This window comes from Hippocampus bargibanti, linkage group LG11 (assembly GCF_051943395.1).
Source record: "Hippocampus bargibanti isolate YZ-2025 linkage group LG11, ASM5194339v1, whole genome shotgun sequence".
NCBI classification, from domain to species: domain Eukaryota; kingdom Metazoa; phylum Chordata; class Actinopteri; order Syngnathiformes; family Syngnathidae; genus Hippocampus; species Hippocampus bargibanti.
In genome coordinates this window covers 903,318-921,411 of record NC_142744.1, presented here as the reverse complement: position 1 = coordinate 921,411, position 18,094 = coordinate 903,318, and the positions used below count along the sequence as shown (strand labels likewise).

At 42.3% G+C, this 18,094-nt stretch overlaps 3 protein-coding genes across 5 annotated transcripts; 1 reads left to right on the top strand and 2 right to left on the bottom strand.

Moving 5' to 3' along the window:
* Nucleotides 1-131: 131 nt before the first annotated feature.
* retreg1 (reticulophagy regulator 1) lies at nt 132-10,484 on the bottom strand. Of its 2 annotated transcripts, none has more exons than XM_089007488.1 (9): nt 10,136-10,484; nt 8,804-8,910; nt 8,671-8,701; nt 5,528-5,648; nt 5,369-5,453; nt 4,261-4,371; nt 4,096-4,163; nt 3,105-3,222; nt 132-2,109 (listed from the first exon to the last, which is right to left on the bottom strand). In XM_089007488.1, the coding sequence occupies exons 1-9, from the start codon at nt 10,351-10,353 to the stop codon at nt 1,727-1,729; spliced, it is 1,242 nt and encodes a 413-aa protein (XP_088863614.1). In that variant the 5' UTR covers nt 10,354-10,484; the 3' UTR covers nt 132-1,726. The 2 variants fall into 2 exon arrangements, with proteins under 2 accessions (XP_088863614.1, XP_088863615.1); XM_089007489.1 differs by having other exon boundaries at nt 8,671-8,698.
* Nucleotides 10,485-10,858: 374 nt separating this feature from the next.
* Nucleotides 10,859-12,859, top strand: rnf182 (ring finger protein 182). Its single transcript, XM_089008451.1, has one exon. The coding sequence runs from the start codon at nt 11,659-11,661 to the stop codon at nt 12,457-12,459; it is 801 nt and encodes a 266-aa protein (XP_088864577.1). The 5' UTR covers nt 10,859-11,658; the 3' UTR covers nt 12,460-12,859.
* A 474-nt stretch (nt 12,860-13,333) lies between these two features.
* On the bottom strand, nt 13,334-17,090 carry stard3nl (STARD3 N-terminal like). 2 transcript variants are annotated; one of them, XM_089008269.1, is made up of 8 exons: nt 16,933-17,090; nt 15,745-15,994; nt 15,407-15,487; nt 14,698-14,775; nt 14,302-14,355; nt 14,096-14,213; nt 13,735-13,839; nt 13,334-13,659 (listed from the first exon to the last, which is right to left on the bottom strand). In XM_089008269.1, the coding sequence occupies exons 2-8, from the start codon at nt 15,919-15,921 to the stop codon at nt 13,619-13,621; spliced, it is 654 nt and encodes a 217-aa protein (XP_088864395.1). In that variant the 5' UTR covers nt 15,922-15,994; nt 16,933-17,090; the 3' UTR covers nt 13,334-13,618. The 2 variants fall into 2 exon arrangements, with proteins under 2 accessions (XP_088864395.1, XP_088864396.1); XM_089008270.1 differs by having other exon boundaries at nt 15,407-15,484.
* Nucleotides 17,091-18,094: the final 1,004 nt, after the last annotated feature.

The window sequence follows — 18,094 nt, the reverse complement described above, 5'->3', positions numbered from 1 at the left end:
GAGCGCGCACGCAACTCGTCATCAACTTAATCGTCACTTTTTATCGTTGTCTTTATGACATCATAATCCACCCGCAACCAAAAAATATGGATTTTTTTCCTGCCCCAAGTAACTAACATGAACGAACTATCTCACACGTAACATTTTATTAACATGGTTTCAAGTTACACAGATACATTAATGCATGTCAAACGCGAAATGGCAGACAAGCAAAAGGCAACTTTGGACATACATATATGTCATATATGTATTTGAATATATCAATAATATCTATTTTACTTTTTCAGTCAAGCTAGGCTCGTTTGGATCAAGTCATTGGACGTAACCACGAAAAAAAAACACGTGACTATCACACGCTGATTATGATTTCGGCACAAAACAGAAGGCGCATTGTTTTTAAGCTAATTCAAATCATAATAATAAATAATAATAATAGTAATAATAATAATAATAATAATCAGTCAGTCCCCAGGATAAGTTTTTCTGTGGGTGAGCAGCGTCAGCGTTCACTCAACCCGGAAGTACTAATGCAAATAGATACAAAGCTAGATAGCTAGCTAAATCGCTAATAGCTTTTAGCGATATAGCTAGCTAGCTATTACTAATAGTATTAGCGATATAGCCAGCTAATAGATAGCTACCGATATCGCGAATAGATAGTAAGCAATATCGCCAATCGCTAGCTTGCTAGATAGCAGTAGAACTGTCAGACATGTTGATAATAATAGTAAGAATATATTTAATTTATTAGAATAATAATACATTTCATTTCTAAGCGCCTTTCAAAGCTCTCAAGGTCACTTTACAGCGAGCTAGTTGTTGGCGATATGGCTTGCTATCTATTGGCGATATAGGTAGCTATCTATTAGCTGGCTATGTCGCTGGTGAGTAGCTGGCTATTTTGCTATTAGCGATATAGCTAGCTTGCTATGGAAAAGAAGTTAAAACGCTTGATTTCACAAAAGCATGATATAAATGAGCGCAACAAATGAAAAAGTGATAACATATTTTAAAAGGATAGAGTAAAAAAAATGAATCCAACCAGCAGGATGAAACCTTAAAGGACAACCGACACCTCCGGACAAGTTGCGTCCATAATTTGTAAAGTGACAGACAAACCAACCCATTTCCAATGGAGCTTGTGCGCCACCTTGTGCATTTTCTTGGCACTACATTGGAGTACAGACGGCTGACATTGATACGGAAGGACTTCTTTAATGGATGGCAAACATTTATGCTTTCCTCTTCAGAACTCTTTGAATCATATTCATAAGTGGATGAGTAACAAGAAAGCATCTTCTCCCAATCTGAACTCTCTGAAGCCATTGTTTTGATTCTGGAGCAAGGCAGTTTGTGAAGGAGTATCCTAGCGTGACGTCACGAACAAGGGGGCGGGACTTTCTGAATCTACCCAGATTCGAACTCATTTTTGTAGCAGTTTTGGGACACTTGAAGTCATTTTGATTGGTGTTTTGCATTTGACTAAAAATCAGCCTGCATGTTTTGGCTATTTTAGATGCTATTAAATGTTTTTCTGATGTCAGTTAGGAAACAAAAAAATGGTGTCGGTTGTCCTTTAATGCTAACACTTGATGAAAAACACCATATATATATGCTAACGATTAGCATTGATTCTGCAGTGTTAGAAATGCCCCCGTTAGCTTAATGCTAACACGTCATGGCTAAAAAGCTTGGTCACTGGACAAATTCAATCACGTACAGTCAATCAATGTCGTCTCAGAATTTTGGCGAGGAATCCGGGGGTTTTGCTTTCAGATTCTTGGATGGCAGACTTGGCTCCGCCCCATTCGAGAAGGTCCACTTCTGCCCCGTCCAGCAACTCAAAGTCGTCGGTTTCACTGTCCGATTCTTCGGGAAGTCTGAAGCCGACGCCCACTTCCTGGATGGCGGCGGTCATGGCACCCTGGAGGACTTTGTGGACCAGGTCCAGGGTCGTGTCATTGTCGGGGGGCGGGGCGTCGCGTTTGCTCCCCATTGGCTGAGGAAGGCCAATGCTGACATCTTCATCGTCCTCGCCGTTGGTGGTGGCGCCGTTGTCAACGGAGGGGAAGTCGTAAAGACCGCTGGAGAACATCTCTCTGTCCAGGTCTTGGAGGGGAGGAGGGGAGGGGGTCAAAAGGTCAAACTGCGATGGTGTCATGGTACAGTGATACCTCAGCTTACAAACTTAATTGGTTCCCAGAAATTGTGTGTAAGGCGAAAAGTTAGTCTTCCAAACATTTATTTCCCATAAGAAACCATTAAAATGAGAATAATCTGTTCCCAGGTCCCTATAAACCATAATTTTCTACTTTTTTTAAGCCTTAAAACTACACAAAATATTCCTTATTTTATGTATAATAAATGCGCTATTGTATAGTAATGAAAGAAATAAACTGTACTTTATAATAAAGTCATTTTATTGACTTTTGTGATGGTCGTTGATGTGGTTGCCTCTTGATGATATACAAGTGAAGTTCCCGTGCTTTCTGTGCGATAACATCCTCACTCACACTGTCCCCCGCGAGCTGCTTTTCGTTCATCCAAATCAGTCAATGGATCAGTTTTACTGTGGATGAGCAGCGGCAGTCACACGCGCCAGTGTTCACTCAACCCGGAATAACTCAAATAGATAGAAAGCTAGCTAGCTATTCGATAGCTAATAGATAGCCAGCTAGCTAGCTAACAGATAGCCAATAGACGGCCAGCTAACTAGCTAATAGCAGGCTAGCTTGATAGATAGCTAACAGATAGCCAGCCAGCTAGATAGCTAATAGGTAGCTAATAGCTAGCCAGCCTTCTATCTCGCTAATAAATATCTAATAGCTAGCTAGCTGGATAGATAGCTAATAGATAGCCTGCCAGCAAACTAGATAGCCAAAATATAGCCAGCTATTAGCTTGCTAGCTAGCTGGATAGATAGCTAATACATAGCCGGGTTTGACTGTATAGTTGTTTTTGTCATCTACTTTTTTGTGTTACCCTTCACACTGTACCTAAAGTGGCTTATTCAGTAATACATTTAATATTAAAACATTTGTCTCATTTGTTTTTTTTATTTAATCAGGCTTACGTAAAAACAGTATTTTATTGTGAAAAGTCACCTTCAGAATTTTCCGTTTGAGGCGTATTCTCTTCGGACAGGTTCAAGTTGTCCGTCCACGACACATCCGACGCCGACGTGTCCGAAACCGACAACTCCCGACACGCCGCCGAGTCCAACTGACAAGCACAAAACAAAATGGACGACGGGTTATTCAAAATGGATGATTTTGATCAAAGTACTGATCATGACAATGATTTCGCATTGGAGATTATTTGACGACTGCTGATTGACAGGAAATCTCAATGTCGCAAGACTGCTGAGAGCTTCATACGAACACATAATGGCAAACGGCATCAATGGGCTAATGATTAGCATTAGCTGTCACGCCATTGTCATCAATCCTTTCAACAAGGGGTATTTGAACACAAACAAGGGTGTGTCAAACATTTCAAAAGAAAATATTGCATCACATTCATTCATTTCTAAGCGCCTTTCAAAACTCTCAAGGTCACTTTACTGTCACAGGATAAGTTTTTCTGTGGGTGAGCAGCGGCAGCCACACGCGCCAGGGTTCACTCAAGCCGGAAGTAACTCAAATAGATAGAAAGCTAGCTATCTACGAGATAGCTAATGATAATAATAATAATAATAATAATAAGCATAATAATAAGCATAATAATAATAATGATGACGGTAATAATAATAATAATAATAATAGATTTCATTTACAAGCGCTCTTCAAAACTCTCAAGGTCACTTGACAGTCATAGGAGTTAGTTAAATAGCTAGCTAGCTAGCTATAGCTAGCCAATATGTTTAAAATGACATACAGTGATACCTTGGCTTAAGACCTTAATTGATTCCCAGAAAGTGTGTGTAAGGTGAAAAGTGTGTATTCCAAGAATTCATTTCCCATAGGAAACGATAAAAATGAGAATAATCCGTTCCCAGATCCCCATAAAGCATAATTTTCTACTAAATAAGCCTTAAAACTCGTTTTATGTATAATAAATGATGTTATTGTATGCTAACAAGGACCATCTGCCCACCTTGGGAAACATGGACGATAGGTCAGATTCGACCGATTCCTCAACCTGAGCCTTCAGGATTCTTCTGGCTGCGGGATGAGAACACAACAGTCCAGAACACCGATGAGTCAATCACAAGCTAACAAACTAGCATGTAGCATTTTTTTTTAATATGATGTCATTAACCGTGATCTTCCTTTATCTTCTGCAGCAACAGCGACACGCCAAAGTTCAATTTTTGGAGAAGCGGCTTCAGCCATGATGACGACAACACGGGCCACATGAAGACAGACAACACTGAAGACAAAAATGGCAGACAAATATTGCAATTACCATTGATTTTGATTATTACTGATTGGAATTGCTGCTGCAACTTTGCTGCTGTGAAATGTAAATTTCTCCACTGCGAGACTAATAAAGGCAGATCCAATCCAATCCAATCCAATCCAATTGTTATAGTTTTTAAAATGTTGATTTTTTTTTAATAATAATACTACATTTCATTTATAAGCGCCTTTCAAAACTCTCAAGGTCACTTTACAACCACACAGCTAATAAATAGCTAGCCCGATAGCTAATGGCTGCCGCTGCTCACCCCCAGAAAAACTTATCCTGTTACTGTAAAGTGACCTTGAGAGTTTTGAAAAGCGCTTGTAAATGATATTTATTATTATCATTTGCTCTATCTATTAGCAATCTGGCTGGCTAGCTAGAAAGCTATCTAGCTAGCTATCTATTAGGTATCTGTTGGCTGTTGATTGGCTAGCTAGCCAGCTAGCTATCTAGCAAGCTATCTATTACGTATCTAGCTGGTTGGTTATCTAGCTAGGTATCTGTTGGCTATTGATTGGCTAGCTAGCTAGCTATCTAGCAGGTATCTATCTGGCTGGCTATCTAGCTAGATATCTGTTGGCTATTGATTGGCTAGCTAGCTAGCTATCTAGCTAGCTATCTAATAGGTATCTAGCTGGCTGGCAAGCTAGCTATCTAGCTAGCTATCTATTAGGTATCTAGCTGGCTGGCTATCTAGCTAGATATATGTTGGCTATTGATTGACTAGCTAGCTAGCTTTTTATCTATTTGAGTTACTTCAGTTTTGAGTGAACGCTGGCGCGTGTGGCTGCCGCTACTCACCCACAGAAAAACTCATCCTGTGACTGTAAAGTGACAGTGAGAGTTTTGAAAGGCGCTTATCAATCAATGGTATTCTTATTATTATCATGAGCCAGCCAGATAGGTAAAAGATTGATTGGAATGGTCATGAATCGGGATATTTATTGATTGACAAACTCACATAGAAAGTAAGAGATGACGATCCCTGGAATGAGGCGCCCGAGGACAGCAAAGAAAGTGCAGAAGCTGCATACCAGCAGACAGAACTGAAGGAGAACCAAGATCATCATCATCATCATCATCATCATCATCACGAAGACGTAGCTTCAGAGAGCCCCACCTTGCCAGGGTTCTGCTGCTTGAAAGCCGAGGTCTCCAGCAGGAACATCCGCAGAGATCCTCTCAAGTGCAGTTCTGAGTCAGAGTTCTGTGGCGAGTACGATGGGTCCATCATCGTCCAGCTGGAAGAAAAACCAACGTCGCAGTTGTCAAGTCAAAAAGCAGCTAGCAGGGGACAGTGTGAGTGAGGTTATTATCGCCGAGAAAGCACGGCAACTTCACTCGGATATCATCAAGAGGCAAATACATTAACAACCATCACAAAGGTCAATAAAATGATTTTATTATACAGTACAGTTTATTTCTTTTATTACAATACAATAGCACATTTATTATACATAAAAGAAGGTATATTTTGTGTACTTTTAAGGATTACTTAGTAGAAAAGTATCTTTGATGGGGACCTGGAAACGGATTATTCTCATTTTTTATAGTTTCCTATGGGAAATTAATGTTCGGAAGACACACTTTTCGCCTTACACTCACTTTCTGAGAACCAATTAAGTTCGTAAGCTGAGGTATCACTGTATATGCAGCATATACTGTTTTATATATACGTATATATGCAGTATATACTGTATTATACATATGCAGTATATACTGTGTATATATATGCAGTATACTGTGTATATATATATATATATATATATATATATATAGATAGATATATAGATATATATATATATATATATATATATATATATATATATATATATATATATATATATATATATATATATATCCTCATCAAGCTATTTTGGTCACAGTGATTGTGAAATATGAAATATTTTGGAAGAAAAACAGTAACATAAACATTTTTTTCCCTACGACGCCATAGATCACAATGCGGGTACGGTGATTTATTAATAAATTCCATATTTTGTAAAAAAAAAAAACTTATTTTTTTTGTAACAACTCAATGTGAAAGCAATCCATTTTGCCAAAAAGGGACAAAACACATCACGATCACGAACAATCGCGCAATACGTTAGCATAAAAATGACAACAATGTCACGCCAGAAATGACGTCAAGGATATTTTCGGAAGTCTCTTCATTGTGTACTCGTCGTACCTGTTCCTGGGAAGTATCACCTTGGCCTTTTAGTCTCAAGCAAAAAAAAAAAAAAAAAAAACGGAAAATTCCCGTTTCTTTTTTTAAATCCCAGCGGTGGCAAAACGCGTTGCGGACGCTCGTTTATGCTAAACAAAGTCCGGCTGGCCTATTTGAAGGCAGGCGCGCTAAAAATAAGAGCGGTCATGCTACTTGGTGACGAAAGCCGACAGCGGGACGGCACGCCGCTGCCTCACACACAACAACAACAACAACAACAACAACACACATGCACCTTTCATAACAAATATGGCCACACGCTCACAAAGACAAAATATATCAACATACAAACTCTCATACAAATTTGTGACACAACCACACTTAAACTTTTTAAATCTATCTTCTATCTATTTGAGTTACTTCGGGGTTGAGTGAACGCTGGCGCATGTGGCTGCCGCTGCTCACCCACAGAAAAACTTATCCTGTGACTGTAAAGTGACCTTGACAGTTTTGAAAGGCGCTTATAAATGAAATCTATTATTATTATTATTAAATAAGAAACGTTCAATATCATTTTAATAAGAGATGTTTGTTTGTTTTACTCTCGCCGTCTCTCATCCAATCAGAGAGCTTGCTGTGGAGGGTGTGTCTCTCCTCGACCAATCACGATTGGTTCCACTCCCTGGCTGTACCAAATACGTTTCCAATGTGAGGAATCACCCCACAACACAGACACACACACCCACGCACACGCAAATAATAATAATACATTTAATTTCTAAGCGCATTTCAAAACTCTCAAGGTCACTTTACAGTCACAGGATACGTTTTTCTGCGGGTGAGCAGCGGCAGCCACACGTGCATAACATTCCGGGCCTCTTTCCTCGAAGACCACTCTGGGGTCACATGATGTTTGTACACTCGGTTATGACACACACACACACACACACACACACACACACACACACACACACACACACACACACACACACACACACACACACACACACACACACACGCGCCAGGGTGGTTTCACATGTTGCCATAGGAACATACCTTGATTGACAGCAACAAGAGTGTCACATGATGTTTATACACTTGCGCGAGTGTGATGTTAGAATAAATTCTCACATGGACACACACACACACGCACATTTAAACACACATATACACACAATTAAGTAGGTGACATTCGCGTGTGTGTGTGTGTGCGTGTGTGCGCGCAAAGGCGTCAGCTGTCAGCAGCTCTAATCTCCCACAATCCTTTGCATGAGCGCGCCAGCCAATCACATGACGCTGGACGGACGGACAGACGCAGGTGACAAACACTAAAAACATGACAGCAACAAGCGCGCCAGCTTTGAGCTCGAGAGACAGACAAATACTGCAGACAGACAGGCAGACAGAGAGACAGACAGGCGGACGCATCTCCCAATTCAGACGTACTACCATAACATTTTGTCAGTCTTTATAGCTTAATGCTAACGGTTAATGCAAAAAAAACCAAACAAACAAACAAAAAAACGGGGCTAACAATCATCTCGGAAGTAACTCAAATAGATAGCAAGCTAGCTAGCTAGCGAGTAAATAGCTAATAGCTAGCGAATAAATAGCTAATAGCTAACAAATAGATATGTTTTATAAACATTATACATCATACTATGTTATAATATTTTATTAACCAAACACAGTTCAATTGGTACTTATGGATTCCAGCCATTGCTATCTATTCGAGTTACTTCTGGGTTGAGTGAACGCTGGCGCACCCACAGAAAAAACCTATCATGTAATTGTAAAGTGACCTTGAGAGTTTTGAAAGGCGCTTAGAAATGAAATATATTATTATTATAGCTATTAGCTAGCGAATAGATAGCTATTAGTACTTGGGACGTGAAACAAAATGGCGGAACAAACAATGAAAATCCCTAAAGATCATTTTCATGAAATAGAAGGCTTTGAAAGGCGCTTATAAATGAAATTTATTATTATTATTATTATGATTCACTCGTTGAAATTGAAATCCATTTGAATAATTTCAAATTGTTGACAAAACTGCAAATGTATTTTTTGCCTTAGCAAATGCATTTCCTTACCTGGCCAAAAGGTGGCGCCACACCCCATCTTCTGCAAACAACACAAAGCAGGAATTCATGATCATGATTTGAATAAATCAATTGTATCGATTTGCAATCAGGCAATACAAAAGGGGGTGGGTGTGTTTGTCACCTTTGTTTCTAGAGCCAATCGCATCCTTGACCGTCACCGTGACAACCAACAGAAGCAGGAGGATGGCGACCGAGCAGTAGCTTCGCAACCAGCTATGGGCTAACAACCTGCAAGGATCGCATCGACATTGGGACACTAAATGCCGTCACATACTTATTAAAATTGAAAGGAATTCAAATATCAAACAGGAAGTAGGAAATTCACTCTGAAGCTTCCGCAGAAATTCCTTGTGTGTTCTACATACTTGACAATAAAGATAATTCTGATTCTGATACAGAAATGTTTAATCAATACGATGACAGAAATATACAAGGAAAAAAACCACTACCTAGCAGTGGCGGGTCGTGGATTTCATGGCTAGGCCTTCAGTAGTGCTATGTCTGAATCAATCCAGACTGAAAAAAAGTGTGGTGTGATTTACGACAAGTCCACTAGAGGGGATCAGCCATTGTGGGTTGACAAAATTGCCATTAAATCCACACAATTTGCGTGGATTGCGTACGCAGCTCGCAATCGATAAAGTATGCTAGCTCTGGCCAGTATGCTCTTATCACTTGTGATCAGAACAGTTTTCGCAAACTAGTCTGAATCAATCCAGACTGAAAAAAGTGTGGTGTGATTTAATACAAGTCCACTAGAAGGTACCATTAGCCTTTAGCCATTGTCGATTGACAAAACTGCAATTAAATAATAATAATAATAATACATTTAATTTCTAAGCGCCTTTCAAAACCTTGCCTACACAGCTCTCTACCGATAAAGTATGCTAGCTGTGGCCAGTATGCTCTTGTCACCATCGCCTTGTGATCAGAACGGTTTTTGCAAACTATGATTGGCTAGTCACTAGCCAATCATAATTTCAAGAATCCCTTTTGGTTTGCCAACTCGAAATTTGATTGGTTAAAGCAACAGTTTGAGGTTCCAGGGCCTGCAGAAGTGATGGATGAAGGCGTCCAGGTCTATTGCTAACCCTGGTAACAAATGATGGCTGAAATGTGATTGGTTAGATGCTTAAATAGAAAAACAGACTTCTGGAAGCAGTGCAACAGGGGAAAAGGAAGCTGAAAGACAATTTTGAATTATGTAATAAGAATTCATGGACAAAATGGAACTACCATCAGTCCGTGTTCAGATCATTTTAGGCCAGCAGAGAAGGCTTTGCAGGCCTTGACGGTCCGCCACTGCTACCTACCATTAAATTAGACTCATCAATGTCAGGTATTTTTTTATATCACCATCATCCTTTATAGATATAAATAAAGATGGCACTGAAATCGACCTAAAACTGGTCTGGAGGTGTTGTCGTATGTCTGCGTCATGCGTTCGACTTACATCGCCGCGTTGGCTGCAGCAAACAAGGCAAAAGTCCTACACGCCCTCCGCTCCCAGTCCACCAGGCCCGACGTGAGAGCTCCAGCCGGCCGGCCGGGTGGCGGCCCCTTCTCCCCGGGAGGCAGGCCGGGTCTCGCCCCCTTCTCCCCGGGGGGAAGGCCGGGTGGCGCCTCCTCCCCGCCGCCTGACGAGCTTCCTACTTCTCCGGTTGCCAGCATGAAAACTCCGCCAGCGCCCGCGGAGCGGCCGAACTCGTCCCGTCATGAGTTCCGCGTCATAAAAAAAAAGAACGACGACTCGATTTGTTAGTGGCTTTTCAAAATAAAATTTACTGGTTCAGTACCGGAAGTAAAAACAAAACGTATTTTTGCGTATTACACATTTTCAAAGCCCTGCCAGATTTTGTGATGAAACCATTGAGCACAATTTACATAGATGCTATTCTTGCTACGTAGCCACTCATTCCTCTCTATTTAGTGACTCAATATTCTTCTCACTGCATCTATCTATCTCTAACTCTCTCTCTATCCATTTAGCTAGCTAGCCATCCATCTACGGTATCTATCCATCTCTCACTAGCTATCTTTCTATCTCTCTAGCTAGCTAGCTCTCTACCTCTCTAGCTAGCTAGCTCTTTACCTCTCTAGCTAGCTCTCTGCCTCTCTAGATGGTTAGCTGTCTGCCTCTCTCGCTAGCTAGCTATCTCTCTAGCTATCTGTATCCATCTATCCAGCTAGCTAGCTGTATTTATTTGATGATACTGTGGTCTGAGTAGACCACATTTTTTTTGTTGCAAATCATGGATGTTGTCCCCTCTGGGCCACTAGGAACGCACGCTTGCATTAACGGACAGGAGATCACTTTGTGTGCCGGCCACTAATTGGAGCAAATTTGACTGAGCAAGAAAAGAGCCGGCTCGAAAATTCCAGCGCTGCTTTGCACAGTCCGGCCTTTGTTGTCCTTTGCCTTCTGTTTGTTCTCTTGTGTGCTGTGTTAACAGTTATCTCTCGCTCACACGCTCCGCCTTGAAAGGGTCTTTAACCACCCCCTTAATCCCCCCAAAACCACCACGCAAGCTAAAGTCCTCAGACGGCTTCTGCCCACCGGAATCCACTTGCAACGTTACGATCCTTGAAGACTACAGAGGGGTCATGGCTTGTCTTCAAGAACGGGACCATGGTGACCCTTAATTGACCATCCAGGGTCCGGTTGGTGGGATTCTCCCGGTGATCAGGGTCCGCTTTTCTCCTGGTGATTTTCAGTCAGGTTGGTCACGGGGACTTGAATCTGCAATTTTAGGTCTTGGTTGGCTAAAATGACGGAACAGTCTCCATCTGACTTGGACTTGGTTTTGATGATGTGGTACCTGAATGTCCGTCCAGAGTATGACATTCAGATGATGGAAAAAGCCAATGGTCTCTTCTTCAACTTGCCTTTTTTGGTTAGTTTTTAACGTGGGACTTGCTTGAAACGTTGAAGGTAAGACTGGAAGATGGACAATACGCCACGTTGTGGAATTTGAAATGATCGAGGAGATAAGCAACCATGCGGAGCGTCAAATCGCAGAGGAGCTGGAGTGCAAGATCTGCTACTGCGCTTACACCCTGGGGAGCCAGCGGCCCAAAGTTCTGGAATGTTGCCACCGCCTCTGCGCCAAGTGCCTGGTCAAGATCCAGGACGCTGGAGAGTCGCCTCCCTGTACCGTCGTCTGCCCCTTCTGCCGCTACGTTAGCAGGCCGCCGGGGGATGCGGCTAGCAGCCTCCCGGATGATTACAACCTGCTCAGCGCGCTAGCAGCCCCAGGGAGCAGCAAACGGGGGTACCAGGGGAACTTTCTTTTCCGGCAAGACGAACTGCTCCTGAACCCTCGCCACCTCAGTTCCTTGATGGGAAGCGAACCCACCGCAATGTCCTCTACCTACTCCTCGATCCGAGGTTCCCCCAACTTTGTGGTCATCACCATTATGGAGCCTCCACCGGCGCCCTCACAAGTCCAGGACCGGCTTGGCGATCAACTCGTTTCGAGTCAGGTCTTCCGCTCCTCCAGCCAGGACTCCGCGCCATCTGTCAGGCAACGGTGGACCCTGTGGAACTGCGCCACCCTCCTGTGCCAGACGTCAGCCCGGGTGCTGGTGTGGGTGCTGGGGCTACTGTACTTTAGCTCACTGCCCATGGGGGTCTATCTGCTCATCATGCAGCAAACTACCCTTGGGGTCCTGCTGGTGAGTCTGGTCCCTGCCAGCCTTGTCACGGTGATGGTCTACGGTTTCTGCCGGTGCTTAGGCCAGGAGGTCTGGAACTGCATGCCACCATCCCGGGACTAGCTGCAGCACCAACTGAAGGGGGACGGGGGGGTTGGGGGCAATGCTCAAGACCTACACGAGGGTCAGTCTTCATCGTCCACCCAGTAAGATCTCACCCTAGCAGACAGAAATGATACTGTTTGGTCCCAATGGCCGCTGTAGATCTCATCTTGTAGACCTGGTCCTCCTGGCTTCTTGTCTGAAGTCATCAGTCTCAAACTGGGACAGTGACTTTATCATAATAATAATAATAATATTTCATTTCTAAGCGCCTTTCAAAACTCTCATGGTCACTTTACGGGCACAGGATACGTTTTCCTGCGGGTGAGCAGCGGCAGCCACACGCGCCAGCGTTCACTAAACCAGGAAGTAACTCAAATAGATAAAAAAGCTAACTAGCTAGCTGATAGATAGCTAATAATAATAAACGTGACAAATTGGTGTTGTTTTTAACTCCATCTCGGTTCGATGATCGAAATACATTTTACTTTGGAGTCAGACAATCCTCCACGAAGGGTCTCTAGTTGGTCCAGAATGCTGCTGCTCGCTTCTTGACTGGTACTCGTAAGAGGGAGCATATACCGTAACTCATATTCTTGCATCCCGACGCATTTTAGAATTCTTTTCAAGATACTATTACCGTATTTCTCGGTGTATGCCATATGCGTATGCCCAGGGTAAGACTTCTCTTCCTGTGATGTAAAGGATTAGCCAGTTAGCTGAATAGAAAGACTGCTAGCATCCTCGCTCGCTATCATCGAGCTGTAGATGTGCCCTTTTTTTGGGGAGGGGGTACATTTTCAAGTTTTTATGTGCATTATTTTGTCAGTGTGTGTGTGTTTTGTGTTTTTTTTTATGTCTGTGTAGGCGTGTGTGTGTGTTCCATTATTAACAGTTGACTCAGGCAGGCTTTTATTTTGAAAGCCGTCAGTTTAGTTCACATTTTTTTGTCTACTGCATCCTACTGGTCATGCGTGTTTTCACTTTTTCATGCCAAAGTTCATCTCCCTTTGATTCAGTGTGCGTGCGCGTCTGTGCAACAAGCATAAGGCAAAGTTTTCCCTTCAAAGTAATACACGGAACTTCCTGTTTGGACGGACATTCAGGTACCCCAAAAAAAAAAAAAAAATGGCCGATTTCACTTTTTACTTCCCAGCATGCATCAGTGTTACCCGAGCCTTCACAACAGTCTCTGTTTGTCATCCAAGTCGTCATCTGTGTCTGTCGAAGAAACGGGAGAAGCAAAGCTGTTGTCGTTCGCCGCAGTTGACCAAATAGGCACTAGGGGGCGCTCACCTGCCAGCGACTCGGGCGGGGAGTAGAACTGGCCGTCGGACAGCGGGCCTCGACCGAGGGGAGGAGCCCGTTCCGTGGTGGCGGCATCCGGCAGGAACCGGTAACCTGACGAAATTCAAAGCGGGATATGAAGCACAAGCACGGGGACCAGCTATATCACCGGTGTCAAAGGCAAGGCCCGGGGGCCAAATCTGGCCCGCCACATCAATTTATTCGGCCCTCGAAAGCAAATCAAGCATGTCAAGTGCCAGGATGCTTGCTAAAGTCCCAAGCAAAATGTCAAATTGTACCATGTGACCACAATAACAGTCATGATTCTTCACTTCAGCTTTGAAAACTAGTTATTCATTCATTCACTCACGGTTTTCAGCGTCCATCTCTTGAGGAAGGACCTTGAAGTCCAAAAGCCAGGTTTCGATCCAAGCTAGCACAAAGGAGATTATGGGCAGCAGGTATCCAAAAGCACCCTGAGACAGCAGCTGCAAAAATGGACGGACAGAAAGACGGAATTTGAGACAGACGGAGACAAGATTTCCACTTTCCCAAATGACGTTCTTGATGCCTTACTTTGGATAAAATGACTTTGACGATGAGGAAGGCGGAGCTGACGGAAGTGGTGATCTGAACACAACAAAAATGTCATTTGTAAGCACCGGTCAAAACTCTTTGATTTTATTTTGAAGGGACAGCATCTCGTTGGTTGACAAGACAAAGGACGGCTTAATTAATTACAAGATTGATACATTTTATAATAATAATAAATATATTTTTAAGCGCCTTTCAAAACTCTCAAGGTCACTTTCAAGTCACAGGATCAGTTTTTCTGTGAGTGAGCAGCGTCAGCCACACGCGCCAGCGTTCACTCAACCCAGAAGTAAATAGATAGTAAGCTAGCTAGCTAGCCAGCCAGTAGAGGGCTAATAGATAGCCAACAGATAGCTTGTGTGTGGTTTTTGTACTCACCGCAACCGCCCACCAGTGTCTCAGCCTGCAGACGGCGTAGGCCAAAATCAGGACGGCGAATCGGAAAACGGCCAGAAGCTGAAGGGGTGGAGCCAAAACAGGAAATGGATTCTTTTAATAATAATAATAATAATAATAATAATAATAACAATAATACATTTCATTTAGAAGCGCCTTTCAAAATCCTCAAGGTCACTTTACAGTCATAGGATAAGTTCACTCAACCCGGAAGTAACTTCAATAGATAGCAAACTAGATAGCTAGCAAATAGATAGCTAATAGCTAGCGAATAGATAATAATAATACATTTCATTTATAATCACCTTTCAAAACTCTCAAGGTCACTTTACAGTCACAGTCTTTCTGTGGGTGAGCAGCGGCAGACACAAGCGCCGGTGTCTATTCGAACCAGAAGTAACTCAAATAGATAGAAAGCTAGCTCGCTAATGGATAGCCAATAGATAGCTAATAGATAGACAGCTACCTAGGTAGCCGTATAACTAATAGCCAGCTAGATAGCTAGCGAGCCAGCCAGATAGCTAATAGAGAGCAACTAGATAGCCAGCTAGGTATCTAGCTATATAGCCAGCCGGGTAGTAATCATAATAATAGCTAATAGCTAGCAAATAGATAGCTAATACGTAGCAAATTTTAATATATGTTTACTTAAAAGTCTATTACAAAAACAAACAAGTATGTATTTTCATACAAAGATGTCGAGGAATGAACGGTGGTAGTTGTAGTGGACCACTTCCTGGTTCAGTTGCTCAGGGAGGCCGCCATTTACCTGCCACACACAAAATATAATACAGGTAACATCCGACTTACGACCGGCTTGACTTACGACCACCCGTACTTACGACCACGAACTCCAGACCCTATTTTTAAAAATGTCTTTTTTTTAGGTAGAAAATTTTGCGCGTTATACTCGAATAAATACGGTACTTCCTTTCCAGATACATATGGCGATCCGATTGCGGCAATTTGCATCAGTTTCACACTAAAACCGGATTGAAAGTGGACCAAAACAAAGCAAAACGCTCTCACGTTGAGCTCGATGATCCACAGCAAGGTGACAAACAGGAGATCAAATGTGACAAAGAGGCAAAATGTCCGTCGGACGTCAGAAATGCATTTCTTCTTCTCCTCCTCGTAAGAGTCCACATGGGCCTGGAGCGGTGTGGAGGTCGCGACCCCGTAAAACCCCGTCACAATGCCGTCCATGGTGGCGGTGGCGCCCACGTGGGGTTAGTCAACAGGAACGTTGGCCTTGCCGGCTGTCGTCACATGACTGCATCTGCAAATACAGGTAACATTCGACTTACGACCGAGTTATGTTCCACACAAATGGTCGTAAGTCAAAATGGTTGTAAGTTGAAATCCATTCAAAATGTTGAATAGAGACTTTGAGGCTGTTCTTATCCCGTGACTGTAAAGTGTCCTTGAGTGTTTTGAAACGCGCTTAGAAATTAAATGTGTTATTATTATTATTATTAGCTATCTCTTAGCTAGCTAGCTTTCTATCTATTTGAGTGTTGTGTTCTGTGTTGCTTAAGCAACGGTCTCAGGAAATAGAAGAGGTTGAAAAACTTCTGTTGATTTGGATTAACGAACAGCAACTAGCAGGGGACCGTGTGAGTGAGGGTATTATCGCCGAGAAAGCAACATCACTCGGATATCATCAAGAGGAAACTACATCAACGACCATCACAAAGGTCAATAAAACAACTTTATTATACACAACAGTTAATTTCTTTAATTACAATAAAATAGCACATTTATTCCACACAAAATAAGGTATATTTTGTATAGTTTTCAGGCTTATTTTGTAGAAAATTATGTTTTATGGGGACCTGGGAACGGATTATTCTCATTTTAATGGTTTCCTATTGAAAATTAATGTTTGTAAGACTCACATTTCGCCTTACACACACTTTCTGGGAGCCAATTCCGCCTCAAATCTCTAACGAGGTTTTCCTGGTACGTTGTGGGGTATCTATATGGTAATTTCATCATCCTCCTCACCTTATTTGTGTTAACTAAGACTGCAGGAAGTGGATCATATTTATCAAAACGATAGAATGATGGAGAGATAAGTAGCAGAAGCTCTTTTGGGCAGAAACGAAACAGAAACAATAAGGCGTCACAACAAACGCGTCGTCATTATCGTCTCTGACTACTAAACTTGATCAACGTTCATAACGGTAACGATAAAAATATTTTAAAAGCCGTTACCTTCACTTCGAATTGCTTTTGGAAAGCGTTTCAAGATTGTCTCGTTTGTTATGCTTTCATGTGTTTGCCCGAAGAACCGCCTGCAGGTTAAACAAACGGGCTGAGAACTCGTTTATTTTAACAGGACACTCACTTCCGGGAGGAAACGGAAGTATCCAGCCCGTTGCATTATGGGAAATGAAGTTGAATCGGTAGACTGCATCGACCAACACGATCACACTGAGGGCAAACGTCAAACGTGTACTCGCGCATGCGCACGAATAGAACCGCAAAAAAACTTGGTCAGACTTTTTATTGTTACTATTTTTCTTTTGTTCACATTTTTAACGGAAAGACGTCAAAGCGACGTCGCAGTGAGATGACCTCATAAAACAAACAAACAAAAAATACAGAAATGTTTTTATTTTTAAACTCCAACCCGGTGGTCACATGACAATCACGTGACTCTGGGAAGGCGGGAATGAGTTTCAATGATGAAATCCTTCGTGTCGTGACGACGTGCAAGTCCACGAGTCACCAGCAGATGTCACCAAAGACAACCAATCAGCAGAGGAGGGGGGGTGGTCTCGTAAAAGACAGGTTGTTGGTCACGTGCACACGTTGCTTTTGTAAGCCAATCAAATGCGTCGTTTGGATTGGCTGAGTGACCGGATGATAATTAATGTGTTCCTCAAAAAAAAAAAAAATAGCTATATCATCTCCCACAATGCATTGCATCTCCGCATGGGCATTTGTGTCCAAAAGGTTCAGAACTAAGTTGATCAAAAACCAGGAAGTGATTAAAACAATCAATTATTTTGCCTTTACAGCAGCTCCTGTATTTTGTTTTTCTACTTATTCCTTTCCTTTCCTCACTTTGCTGCTGTGAAATATAAATGTCTCAACTGCGACACTAATAAAGGCTAATCCAATTAATTCAATAAACACTTGATAAAGTTTGTGGCGCAAAGTGGCTAACACAATACCATCTGTCATGTGATTGGCTGATAAGCCCCCATTGAAGAATACCGTATTTTCCGGTATATAAGGCGCACCCAAAAGCCTCAAATTTCTTCCAAAAAATGACCCTGCGCCTTACCTCAGCTCACGAACTTAATTGGTTTCCAGAAAGTGTGTGTAAGGCAAAAAGTTTGTCTGCCAAACATTTACTTCCCATAAGAAA

Bases quoted from the DNA above. Each gene is read 5' to 3' on its own strand.
- rnf182 (XM_089008451.1), top strand. From the start codon at position 11,659: ATGATCGAGGAGATAAGCAACCATGCGGAGCGTCAAATCGCAGAGGAG.
- stard3nl (XM_089008269.1), bottom strand. From the start codon at position 15,921: ATGGACGGCATTGTGACGGGGTTTTACGGGGTCGCGACCTCCACACCG. The intron at 15,488-15,744 runs GTGAGAGCGTTT...TTTTGTGTGTGG, and splicing joins TGTGGATCATCGAGCTCAAC to CAGGTAAATGGCGGCCTCCC. The intron at 13,840-14,095 runs GTGAGTGAATGA...GAATTTCGTCAG, and splicing joins AGAGATGGACGCTGAAAACC to GTTACCGGTTCCTGCCGGAT.
- retreg1 (XM_089007488.1), bottom strand. From the start codon at position 10,353: ATGCTGGCAACCGGAGAAGTAGGAAGCTCGTCAGGCGGCGGGGAGGAG. The intron at 8,911-10,135 runs GTAAGTCGAACG...CGATCCTTGCAG, and splicing joins GCTGCAGCCAACGCGGCGAT to GTTGTTAGCCCATAGCTGGT. The intron at 2,110-3,104 runs GTGACTTTTCAC...CTCCCCTCCAAG, and splicing joins TCAAACGGAAAATTCTGAAG to ACCTGGACAGAGAGATGTTC.